General features: G+C 30.3%; 1 protein-coding gene and 1 long non-coding RNA gene across 2 annotated transcripts; both read right to left on the reverse strand.

The window, feature by feature from the left end:
* Positions 1-6,502: 6,502 nt before the first annotated feature.
* Positions 6,503-7,765, reverse strand: LOC121115990 (uncharacterized). The gene is made up of 3 exons (XM_040710176.2): positions 7,588-7,765; positions 7,138-7,495; positions 6,503-6,847 (listed from the first exon to the last, which is right to left on the reverse strand). The coding sequence occupies exons 1-3, from the start codon at positions 7,721-7,723 to the stop codon at positions 6,565-6,567; spliced, it is 777 nt and encodes a 258-aa protein (XP_040566110.1). The 5' UTR covers positions 7,724-7,765; the 3' UTR covers positions 6,503-6,564.
* Positions 7,766-11,247: 3,482 nt separating this feature from the next.
* On the reverse strand, positions 11,248-14,159 carry LOC139905227 (uncharacterized). The gene is made up of 2 exons (XR_011779853.1): positions 13,989-14,159; positions 11,248-13,799 (listed from the first exon to the last, which is right to left on the reverse strand). It is a non-coding gene; the product is annotated as an uncharacterized lncRNA (long non-coding RNA).
* Between the last annotated feature and the right edge of the window lie 43 nt (positions 14,160-14,202).

A 14,202-nucleotide genomic window follows, 5' to 3' on the forward strand; every position in this document is an offset into this window, starting at 1 on the left:
GTTCACTACTCAGGAATTAAATAATAATGACAACTGCTAAGGAAAAGAAAATGTATTCTTCGTATTACCAATTCCAAAAAAACGGGCCAGCTAACAAATTCACCGGATTTTCATCACTGTTGATCTATTTGTAAGCCTTGGCATATGATTGAGTTCAAGAAGAGTGTAGGACTAAGACATATGGTGCTATTGATTAAATGGTTTTTTATTATTATTAATAAATCAGCTTCCTATTATATTATGATTATTGGATGATGGAATATAACTATAGTTGATAATATTGTAGAGAAAAACGCGTGCGAGGAGGAGGGGGAAAAAAAAGACATATGGTATCATTGTTTAAAATACTGATGTGATTATCATCTGCCTGCTTTATTATGATTTTTGAGGGTATAACTAATGTATTTATTAGCAAAATGTTTAATGAAGATATACTACGTATAATTGACTTCGACGTTTTTTATCCGTTACAGTAGATTTGAAAACGTCACACTCCATGAAATTGTAATTCATTATGAACCATATTCTCATAATAATAACTAATGAAACGACAAAGTAGAGTATTTCAAAATATATTTGAAGTTGCAAGTTTAAAAAAGAAGGCTTTAATTAAATATAATCTACATTATAAAAAATATACCATCATACATTTATGTTAAATATACAAAATTAAACAATTGGAATCATATAACTAATAACAATAAATTATATATACAGAATGTTGAAATAATAGATTGATCCAAATAATATTTTCTTGTTCTGACATCGGAATCCAGTTCAATATGTCATAACTTTAGGTTGCAATACACAAGCGAGACGTGGAGTTTAATCAAAAAGATAATCACCCCTCTTCTTCGTGGAAGTTGCTATATACATTTGTGCACAGGATAGATATATCTCTACCGATGAGATCTAACTAATTATTAATAATAAAGTAAATGTCAAAATCATAAAATTAGACAATAAATATACTAATAAAAAGATTTTATAAATAAATTCATCGTAAAGATTTAGAGCAAAAGCTAATTATGTAGTAATGTCCGGCGATATTACTCCTTATTAAGAGAATCAAAAAAGATATTTTCCCCGTTATTTATGCTTATATAACAGCATACTATTATCATGATGGATATACACAATTGTTAATTATAATGCAACACCCAATGTAACTACCCTCGTTGTTGTGACCATTTAAAAAGTTGTTTTTGCCTCTTATGAGTTTTCTGAACACCATTTCTTGGAGCCCATCAACCATAGCTAAGCCTTTAGTGATAAAAAAGTAATATTTATTGACTATGTAATATTGGAAAACCTAATTATCATACCCAAGTCTTAAAGCGAAGTAAGTAGTCTCAGACAAACTAGTTGCAAACCATCCAAAGCTACTACCCCCGTTGTTGTGACCATTTAAGCAGTTGTTTTTGCCCTTTACTGAGTTGTGTATCATAATTCTTGATATGTTTAGCTAAAATAGAATCATATTTTATGGTTAGATTTAAAAAAAAAATTGAATACTTACTGTGAGATAGTACAAAATTCAGAGTTCCATTTCGATATTCGTAAATACTTTTTACTGATAACTTGATCGTCATTTGGTGTGGATGACTCAAAACATTTTTATATGTATTTCTACATATGACATCAGTACCAACGTCCTCCATTAATTTAATGATGGTTCCTCGGGAAGGGATATGTTTACCCTTGTATTTCTCCATAAATTTTTTGAACGTAGATGATTAGCAATGGATAAGGTAAATTACATGCAATAAGCATCGTTGTTAGATCAAAGTTAAAGTCTGACTTGATGTATTCATCGTCAAATTGATTTTATAGATGAATATCCATACTCTTGTTATGAGATGAGGATAATGAGTGGCGTGTAATTCTAGACAGGGGACTAAAGGCACATTTATATCAACAAATCCGACAAACCATCTGTTTCTCATCCGGTAAGCATTTTCCAAATTCCTGGGCCTCCATTTTCATAAATCCAGACAGAAGGCGACGTCATTTTGGGGATTTTATTCAGTTCTCTATCGACTATCACCATCTAATATTATATTAATATTGAATAATAAAGGCGGGAATGATAACGTTCATGATTGATAGAAGAGGATGTATATTATTTAATCAATGATGCCATAAGTAATTTTTCTTTTCTCCTCGCACGCTTTTCTGTTCTTACCAAATTTATCTCCCTTAAATATAACTAATTTCTGCTCTAAAAGGATAATCTTCTATATTTCAAACAACACTAGAAGATAGTTAATATAAAAAATAGTTTTTGTTTTTTTAGTGAAGAAGTAATACTTTCGAACACGGTCGTATATCCGAGTGATATCAACTTTTGCCTCATCATTTTCTCACTCTAGATACGAATTTTTACATGAGCGACATTAATATAAAATCTCCAGATAAGAGTAACTTTTAATGATTAGGTCTAAAAATATATTCATAGAAAATTAATTCTTAAGCACGTATTCGAAAATAGTTATTAGAGCATTTCCTCCTTGTTTTCCCCTAATCAACGATCCGGCTTATCCACAAACCTGAATTGCATAATAAATATAATAACTTAATTATGAACTAAGAAATTAAATTATTTATGTACAAATTAAAAAAAAAAAATCGAGTTTTAGATGGACCTCGAATAAGTACAGCATTTACGTTGGTGTTACTCTCATCCGTATTTGGCAGTGTACAGTAAGATTCTTAATAAGATATTAAGAACTGAGAGTAGTAAGAAACAGGGGATGGGGTACTGGGGATGAGTTCTCTAGGCCTTGCTCTTGACCAGGGACCGTTCGTTTGATATAATTTTCTAAAAGTTTCAATATTTACAACAATTTCGATGCCCTGTTTATTTGTTAGTCATCAGGATTACAGCAAAAGTTACGGATCGATTTTGATCAAACTTGGTACAAAGATTATATAAAGTCACAGTAAGAGATCATAAAATTTTAAAGGTCAAGGTAAAACATAAGGTAAAAAATGCTTAATCGAGCATAACTTTGAAAAAAATTGAGATACATATCTCAATTTGATTTTAGTTGGAGATTTTGTGCTCTACCGAGTGGACAGTCAAGTTGATTATTGTTTTTATAAATTAAATTTAGAAGGGGAAAAAATACAGAAAAATGTTCCATTGGAAATCCATTTTTTGTAACCTAAAAAAACTGGAATATTCACCAATTTTTTTTTTTTTTTTCACATAATTTTTTGATTTTGAATAAATTTAGAAAAAGTAGTTATTCGTATAGTTAGTTTTAGAAACGCCAGTCACTTTTTGATTTATAACTTAACCCTTTATCTAGTCTCAGTGAGCTACAAAAATCAACTTTTGTGTTTCGCTTATAGAATAAGCGCCCTTAATATGATCCCCCTCCCCCCTGACCATATTCAAAAGAGGCACCAGGGTACCCATAAAGTAACTCACACAAACTCTATTAAATATATACAGATCATACGTTAGGATGTCATTTTCGTGGAGAAAAAAAAAAGAACGCGTTGAGAAAGCGAGAGTAACAGTTATGGTATTACTGAATTAAGACCTTTGTTAATATCAGCTGATTGTTATATAATTTTAGGGGGAGTAAATCAATTACTGCTACTTTTACATTTAAAATAGCATTAGTTCTTGGAAAATCTACTAATTATACTTAAATCCATATGTATTTATTTTATGGAGCATTTTTAAAAAAGAATTTGCACTAAAGGTAAGCAATAATGCTTACTTCAGAGGCAGAAGTTAGTAGCATGACGACCTATAAAATAATGAACAAAAATAGAAGAGCACACACAACAGTCCTTTTTCCTTTTTTAATTTATAAACTTAGTTTTTCCGTCACAAAAATGGCATCCTTAATTATAACTAAAAAGAAATATTTGTTAAGAAAAACTAAAAAAATTTAACTAGTCATTCTGCAATTTAAAATTGATGTAGGTTTATTATAAATTTTTTATCTATTATGGATTGCTAATTTTTTTTTTTACATCGATAGAAAAGTTCACGAAATTTTAACACACTTAATGAAGGTTGTTTTTTTTTAGTCTTTTTTTTACATTCTGCATGGGACTAGAGTACTTGTTTACTAGGCCCTCTTTTTAAAACTGGTTCGGTTCTAAAATAGTTATTGTTTTCTCGTAAATAATTAGAAATACGATAAATATTTTTCGTATCTAACGGGGAACGAGTTTTTTACAGAGACTTTTAACCTTTAAAATAATTTCTTTATTATAGGTATATAAATTGGACTCTCTTCAAGGATACTACGACGAGCTTTTATAACTTTCATCAAACAGCATGATGAAAGTAGGTATCTATTATTGTGACATGAGCCTTGGGTTCAAGGCTGTTCACCCAAGATGATGACTGTTTTTAATCGTATATTATATGAAACATATAATATTTGACAATATCGAAAATGTCTATGAATATCCTTTAAATGTGTATACGGTTATAACTTATACTTAATACGTCATATGCCTACCCGGAAGAAGGCAAATTAAGTACTTAACTTATAAGTTAAATTAAAGATTTTATTGCGTCTGTACTTCTTTTTGTCCTGTCATTGTAATTTATTGCCTTTTTGATCTTGTATGTAAAAATAAATTGCATTTTAATTATTTTGTTAAATTTAAGATACAACCCCAGTAGACTTTATAAATCAAGTGTTGAAAACTTGTTCAAACAAATAATTTCCTATTGAATTTGTACATAATATGTAGATTGTAGGTATATACCTAACATGCATGTAGTAGCACTCAGCCTTGAAAGTGTGATAAAGTTTTAAACACATTACATATTTCAAGGAAATGAATTGAGGAAGAATTTCCATACAATATTGTTAAGTAGAATTGTCGCAAAAAAAATAAATCCAATCTTCCTTTTCTACACTTATAAAAAGATTATATAGAATACAAATTTATGAGTTATTAAGAGAATAAGGCTCAGAAAGGATTTAAAAAATATTATTTACTTGCTTTTATTTTGAATGATATGGCAAGTGTCACCAAACTTAGTTCACAGAGCTTTGGATGATTGAAAGTATATCATGTATTAATTTATGTGTTGTATGTATAATGTAATTTAATTAAGAAAATGAGTTGTAAAACAGTATTATAAATTAAGGATTTAAAATTTCTATGATGAGAAATGAGAATTATGTCAGTATTTAATTGATATAAACGTTTTCTTTTAAATTTATGAAGTAATTTTATAACTTTAATTAAAGTGTAAGCTGACCCGGATCAATAGATATTCTAGGCGTTGTTTAAAAAATGGTATTAATATAATTTGAAAATAAGTGGAAAACTAATAAGTTATATATTTTATTAATCAAAAGTTGGATATACAACCTATAGTGTTGGATCGGTCCTATGACAGATTTGCTAATCAGTCCCACGGTCCTAGCTATGCTTGTAGCTATTCTTTACTCATAACATGATTGAATAATCAGAGATGATTTTTTTCTAAGAGCACGAAGAGAAGGTAGGATTGACAAATATGGTACTACTGAATTAAAGTCAGCTGTCTGGTATGATGAATTTTATTACGGCCGGACTGATAGGACCGATCCAACACTAATAACACTTAATATTATGGAAAGGTGATATAATAATTTAAAAAAAAATCAATTAAGTAAATCAATTACCCGTAAATCCATGATGATTAAAAAATTTTAAAAAAATGAGTCATTAATTACAAGTTTCAGAATGACTAGTGAATAAGTATTTCACGCCAGTTGAAATACACTTCCTATTAAAACTTTATTCAGACTCAGAAATCACTGTACGGGTCTAGTATGAAAAGGAGTATATATATTATTGTAAAAAATGATATTTTATTAAAAGAAGATCTAATTAGCTCAAAATTGCTTTCATTTTTATTGAAATTCATACATAATGTGATCAGTTTTCGTTTTGGAATACTCCTGAAAAAAAACTTTTAGACTTTTGAACTTCATTGTATATAAAAAGAATTCAGAGATTGTTAGGATTTTCTGTTCTAAAAGAACATGTTTGGAACTATTAATTTGAAGAATTAATTTTCTATTCCTCAGCTGTTGTTATCAATCTTTAACTCCTGAGTAGTGAACTTATTTTTCTACTAAATTCAATCATATTCCAAACTTAATTGAACATTCGTCTGTGAAGAGTAAATTTGATGACTTGTTGTGGAGATTTAATTGTAAGTCCTTATTGGACTCAGAGTATAATTGAAGATCGACATCCGAGTCATTCTTGCAAATGCATTTCTCCCCCTCCTCCCTTGTCATGGCTGGTTGTAGCTGCTCTAATGAAACGTCATGCAGCTAAGCTGCTATCCTTCATAACATTCTTCAAATTGTTAGGGTTATCATATTGATTTTCGTTTTTTTAACTTTGCCAAAACCCTTGGGACCCGAGGGGAGCTGACCACTGTGTTGCTAAACTTACTATTAGTCATGATTGTTGTTAACATTTTGGTTAAATGAGATAATGATGGATGTAATAATAACAATTTCACTTTTTAGAAATTTTTATTCATGTATAAAATTTAAATAAATAAATATAATAATTAAATTACTGCTCCTTAGGAACAGGATCTTTAATCTTTACTCCAGGATTTTCTCGGCGAGCTCTGGCCAAAAGCTCCTCAGAATCTTCACAAACGATTGGCGAACGAATATGACAGGCACTGTCATGCCAACTAATACCATCCTTAAATGCATTATTCAAAACTATCAGACATGCCTCGTCATGCCATTCTTGAAGACCCTCAATGGTGAGACCAACTGGATCAGTAACATTAGTAAGCTTTCCTGCTTTGAGTCCCTCAAAATTATCTGGCTGTGGTTTCTTTGCTCTAAAAAATAAAAGGAAAAAATAATTTCTAATCCTTAATTGAAGAAGAAATATAATAGGACCTTGATAGTAATAATAAGTGTGACAGATTACCCTTATTCAGAGGGGGGGGGCGAAGGGGAAGTTAAACATTATTATTCAGGTCAAGGCAATCCTGTTTGGTTTTTGCTTTTTTTCAGAAGGATTACGACGACTAATTTACTTTTCACTTACATTTATTATTTACTTACAGTCCTATCAATACAGGAATTTTCTTGGGTACTTATTTAAAAATAGAGTAATCCTACTTACTTGCCGGTTTTGCTCCAATAAGTATTCTTATTTCGCTTATTAGTAGCAGGAAGTCTTGAATTTCCAGCTCCAGACCAAAACCATCCTCTTACGTTTATTGGTTGAAATTTGGGTTTATCACATCCTTTACCCTGAAAGTTACATTTACGACCAGATGTCCATATCGATTTAATTTTATCCTGTTCCATAACTTCTTGAAACATTTTAAACTCAGTGGAAGATTCAAGAGAAATCAAGTCCATACATCTTTCACGACAAAAGCTACGAGCATTGAACCAGTCCCAGTCTTCAAATTTGTGCCATGGTTCTCTCCATGAGAGAAAATAGTGGTGGCCGCCCAATTTCCCATGAGATATTCCTAAATAAATATAAAATGAATTCATCTATCTATATTTAAGAAATTGACTATATAATATGTATTATATTATTATTATCATAAGTAGGTCTTACTGTTTTGGCAGAGTGTGATGTTGGGAGCGTTTAAAAGGGGTCGTCCATCAGGACCGATCTTTGGTTTTGACTGAGCTAGTACCACTCCAAGAAGAAGAGTAATGCATAAAATAGATTTGAGAGGGAACATATTCATCGGATTTTAGATAACCGACTGAGTTGTAGAATGGTTTCCATTACTAAATTTATTAAATAATCCTGGCGTACCCTTCAAGGCCAAAATCACTCTCGTTGTGAGCGTTCAGGTTTCCCTCGTACATTTAAGTATTCCTTCAAGGGCTTTTTTGTGTGTAAAAATTCCTATATGTACAATAATTGTCCTGATTCCTCAACTTTGTTCTAGTTTAATATATAGTAAGTACATAGGCGTATAATTATAATTATGAAATACGAATACTTACTATCAAGTTACTTGGCATTTTTTGTCAAAAATGCATATAGATTTTATCATGTCCTTTACTTAAGAATATAATATATATTGTATATTCAAGAAAAATAAACTAATCTCCTTGAGTTATAATAAATTATAAGTATGGGAAATTCAATTGCTCTTTCATAATTAACTACATTGTAACTCCAGTAATAGATCGTAATTAATTATTATTTTTTAGTTGAATAGCATCATTTAATTATAAATCTGATGTAAACGAAACACAATCACAATTTTCTGAACTTTTCAAGGACTGCGAAAAGTTTTATGAGCGTGTATATTTTTTATTCGTGTCCACATGCATCAGGCATCTACAAATGAAACAAGGACAAACTCTTAATTACACGATTATCTTTGTATACAATTTATCGAATATCTACGTCCGGTCCATAGTACGTATGGTGTTGTAAAATTTATGTTATCTTACTGTGAGTCAATTGCTCAATGGACTAAGTTTTCTACTGAGACGCACTGAGTAGAAAAGTTTAAGATAGACCAGTGTAACTTGCATTATATGCGGAGCTCAGTCATAAAAAAAATTATTTGTGGATATAATAATTAAAGTAATCTTATAAACATATATTCTACATACCTTTGGGTCTGGTTTAAGGTAGTGAGAAGTTACGTGTTGAATTTGTCCATTAATTATTAGAATTCATCAAGACCATCAATAGGATTTTTCTTTGAATATGAAAAAACTATGACATTTTTTTCCGAATATAATATGAAGTGATTTTTTTCAGGAAATAAAAGGATGCCAAAAACGGTTCTAGGAGGATTGGCCTTCAACATTTTTGCTTCTTACGTGTTTGCTTTGTGACGTTTTCGTCTGGAGACGTTTTCGCCTTGTACTGTTTTGTCTTGCGACATTTTCGCTTTGAGACTATAATAATAAAGGGATTTTTTCTTCTTAGTTATATAGGTTTGTTAGTTGAATTTATTACCGTTGTATTCACAATAGTGGTACATGTGTAGGTATGCCCCCTCACTTCTTAAAAATTTATATAGTAACGACAATCTTTTCTGTAATAGCTAATGGTAATAAATACATTTAATTAGGCTCAGACATAGACTCAAAAAATAATAAGAAGAAAATCAGGTTCCTAACGATTTCTAAGTTCCAGACTATAGTATTAGAAAATATTCAAGAATGTTCGATACAATAAGTTAATATGTTAACTTATATTTAAAATTAAGAAAACAATCAATCTTAGAGATATCATAGATTCAACTTATTCAACTTTTCAATTAATTCAGAGAAAATTTTAAAAGTCCTTGTTCTAGACATTCTTTAACTAACAGGAGGATTTCATCGACACAGAGTATATATATTTCTTTGGAGATTTGATGTGATCATACCTAAACAAATGAATTTCATACATGTATCAAATGATTCCTTTGACAAATCATCTTGAAATACAATTTCAAAGGCCTTTGATGGTTCTCTCATAAAATTGACAACTGTTTTTATACTATTTTTCTCCTATACATTGAAAGTTGAATATAAATAAACTGGCCCCAACAAAATATTCTGAATCATGCCCCAAGTTATATATTTTATGAAATGATTAATATGGATAGATTTACAAATAATAGTTCAATACGGTTTCTTGTATTTAGAGTTTCTCAACCACTAAAAAGAATGCTTTATATAGGAAGGGTCTTGAAACTATGTATGATTTTCTTCCATTAGTTAGGATCCAATATCCTCATAGTAATAGGAAGATGGTTAATTACCCATGGGATCACAAATATGCATAAGATATAAACACACAAGACTGCAAGATAATTTACACCAGAGGCACAGGGAGGGAAGCACAAGTGAAGGGTCGAAGCGAGCACAGCAAAATCTATTATCGTGATAACTGATAAGTTAATGAAGTATGTTGATATATAATAAAAATATTTTCAATTTCTGGAACATTTTATTACATAATTTTAGTAATATCTGCAAAAATGAACCAGCTATCGAGTTTTATTTTTTCGACAACATTATTCTTCATAACTTTTTTGTTTTAGCAAGTATGAAAAAAAATATTGGTAGGATTGTGTTTCTTTTACAATTCTAATAAATACTATTTTTTTGCTAAATTAGTGCAAAAAAGTTATTTTTGCAATTTGAAGTAAATGAAAAATGTACTTCTCATCTAGACAATTTTTTTAGATGCATATTGACTATGATATTTACTATCTGCGATTATGAGACTTTGTAATTACCCTACTTAACCGGATTGATATAGTGTGAAGAATCCAAGATAATAAGAATTAGAATTATCAGGGTCTTTTTTGACAACAACGAAACATTCATAGTATAATTATTACTATATATAAGTATTTTCTGAATATTTTTTTTTAGTTTCTCAATTAATTTGAGCATTTTCAATGTGATTTCCCTCTCCTTCCTTTTCGCGAACAACGCCGGATAATCGTTTGCTGCCAGTATTATATAAATATGTCGTATTCACAAATATATATAGACTTTCATGTAAGAAATCCTCTCTCTATCTATAACTCTAGTAGCTCTTGATGAATGTAGAGATTTAAATATATCTTCATAGCATTCCGTGATTCATTCCCGATGCTTAGAAACCTACGTATTATAATTAAGATTTGAAGAATTGTGAATACAACGGTAAAAATTCCACCAACAAATCTATATAACTAAAAAGAAATTGTATTCCTCTATTATTATCCAAGGCAAAAACTTTACAAGGCGAGAACGTCACAAGGCAAAAGCATGGCAAGGCAAAAATGTCCAAGGTATTTCTTAATACATATTTTTAAATTTTTAAATTCTTAGAATGAACTTAAAGCAAAGCCTTCTTATGGCCTTTTCAATTAATTGTGTTCATATTTCATTTAGTCACTTTTTATATAAAATATATTTCTTTCCATTTTTAATATTACTACTATTAATCAAGTTATCATCATTCAACCTGGGACTAATAAAAGAGGAGACTAATCACTTATTTTCAATCACTCAAACCTCTCTACAGTTGGAGTCGAGAAGATGGAATAGTAGTAGCAGTAGTAAGTATATTACATTATTTAAGTTCATATTGCAGGAGCCTTACTTGCATGGCTTCTGTTCTGTTCAAAGTTTCGCATTCTTTAATATATATTCGACCATAAGAATAACACAATAAATTATTAAGTAGCATGAAATTCTCAGGCACAATGAATCAATATTCAATATTATATTATGCGTTGCAGTAGAATAAATCAAACCATTTACTCTACAAACAATGTTACTATGTTATTTTTTTTTTAAATATAGCTAGTAATGAAATGAAAGACTAGTTAACATTTAACAAATACCTTCTTAATTAAAAGGGAAGCAAAACAAAAATTCAAGATTTTGAAGTCAACTCAGTAATTTTTCCACCTGCAGGAAAATTTGGCAGAGAACGTTTTTCAGATTGGTGTATACAGCTATTTTTTTCATTTACTAAATTTTTACTAAAAAAACAACTTGTACGGCATAATCCATAGAATGATTTCCTTTATCGCACTTTAATTCAGTAGAAATTATACATTCTCCACATTTTAAAATGTTGAAAAATGTATCCACGAATAGCCTTCTAGGATTTGAAGAATTCATTTAGACATCTTTTGCTTCTTTTGATAAAAATATACTATCATGTAATTGATTTGCGTGAAGTGCAGTTAAATACAGCAAATCCGATGTTATTTTTAGGCCACCTCTATCAATTTGATCTTGAAAACTTTCGATGAGCTCATGATCCTCTCCATCGTAATCTGCACATTCATTGATTGGTCTATTATAAACCAGGAACTTCAAGCAATCACAATCTTTTAATTTAAATGTTTTAATTGTGGAAGATGCCAAAAGTTAAAGTAAAATTTGACGATGGAAAGTTGAAGAAATTAGTAATAGTTTTGATATCTAATATTTCGTTTTCAAATGACTGATCCTCTTCTTTTACGACGCGGAATATCCAAACAAGATTTAGATTACTTGACTGAACTAATTTTTTAAGCCTTATTTTCTTTTCAGCCTCCAAAAATCGCCGAGAGCTTATAAAATAGTCGGCATCAGAGAGCTGTCTATATTGTTCAAAATGTTGCTCTATGGTATCGTACATGTCGTTATATTTCCAAGACAAATGTACTTCATTTCTTTAATATTTAATAAGTATTCAGTAATTTCAATGAGAGCAGAAGTAGTTTGAATTCCATTTGAAAAAGTTTCAGAAGTGAAGCCCTTCTTGAAAATATAGGTGACGCTTTCCAAGATAACAACAAACTTAAAAAAAATTAAGCAAGAAGTCCAAATTAATTTGCAGTTTTGAGAAATTGGTTTTCGTTCTTCTCACCGTTCTAAAAATCCCAATTTTGGATGTTTAATCGATGTCACGCACCAAAACTTATTTATTATTTCAAGAAATATCGCAGTTTGGTTCCAATCGGAATGTTCATAACTATATTGACGAAGGCCAGATATAGTAGATGGACTGAAGAAGCGTTCTGCTAAATTTACTTTTACTTTTTCTATAGATTTCGGAGCCAAAACTTTATTGTTCAATTGATGTGCAAACTTTAAAGGTAAACCTTGTTCCTTCTCAAAAAGTTCAAATAAGTGCTTGAGATTTGCCGTAAAAAAATTATTCTTTTTGAGGCATATTTTTTCTAAATGACGGGAATATAAATAACATTTTGTTTTTGAAATTATCGTAGAAATTTTTAAAAAGATGCAGGGTGTCATATAACAAAAATATTCGATTTCCAATTGAATACGGGGTTTCTATTGATGTCTTAAATTGCCCTTCACATAATTCTTGATGATAGAATTTTCGATTAGAGGCATGCCCATCACAAACTAATGTGACTATATCGAATCCAATTTCCGTTACTAATTTAATTGCAGACTCTTTGATAACTTACGTATTTATTTTAACAATTGGAACCATGGCAACAATATCATTATATTTAGTTACTACACTTTTAATTATAAAACATAGCACTGTTCTTTGGGGTGTGTCATCAGCGTTAGATCCATAAAATTTTCCTCCAACAAATTCAATCCTTTGTGAGGAATACACTTCGTCGAATATTAAAGAAACTTTTCTACTTCCAGGAGAAATTGAATTAAAGCGCGTCTTGAGATATGAATTGGTAGAAGAAGATATACCAGTATTTAAATTCAGTGCCTCAGATAATTGTCGTAAATACGAAACACTAGGTAAACAAAGGCAATCCTCTTTTACAATGGTTCTATAAAAAGAAGGACTACATGTTTCCCAAAGCATGCAAATAGCAAGCAACTTCATTGAATAACGTCACCATTTCATTGGACTTGTTAATAATTTTAGTTGCTCAGAAATAAAATTCACTTCCTTCTGATCCTCCTCTTCTTCATATCCAAGTCTGTTAAGAATCGTGATGCAGTATTCTATTCTTGCCTGTAGAACATCTTTAGATGGAAGTGCTTTCACAGAAGCAAGCAAATTTCCGACTAGAGAAGGAGTTTGAATTTTATTATAAGAACAAATATGCTAAAATTCATTTTGAGCGACTATGGAATCACGATACCATAACTTAAGGGTGAGATCATCGAAAATTTGGAGTGAATATTGAATTCGAGAGGATAGTCCATGAATAGCGCAAAAAAGTAAGTCGTCTATGCCTTCTATAAGATGGAGGTTAGATGCCAAAGAAGACAAATGTAACTTATTTTTTAGCTGATGTAATAACGAAACTAAGTTTTCTTCAAAATAACTCATTTCCAACTTTTTTTTAACGCTCCAAACTTCTTTTATATCTGGAAAATATAATTTTTTTACCTCTTCAAAGTAGTTAAGTAATATTTCATAAGTAAACGTAGGTATAAAATTGTATTCGGAGATAAAATGAAATAATAATTGAATATTATATAGGAGTCCTAATATCCATTTGAAAGAATACACAGAAACAATAGAAATGAACTAGTAAAAGGGAGACATCAACTCACTGAGTTCTTGAGTTGCAAATAATTTGACCTCGAATCTGCAGTTGAGGTTGTACTTCTCGGAGCTGGACGGGATTTTATTAATAGGGAAGGAATGTTCTCAAACACAGATGGAATAGCATGAAGCTTAAGGTAACGACGACCGATATTCCTTTCATCCTTCCCATGAGGATTAGAATAGAGGCTAAATGTAGAGAAAGTAGATGAAGCTGTTTCT

The sequence above is a fragment of the Lepeophtheirus salmonis genome, chromosome 4, assembly GCF_016086655.4.
Source record: "Lepeophtheirus salmonis chromosome 4, UVic_Lsal_1.4, whole genome shotgun sequence".
NCBI lineage: Eukaryota > Metazoa > Arthropoda > Copepoda > Siphonostomatoida > Caligidae > Lepeophtheirus > Lepeophtheirus salmonis.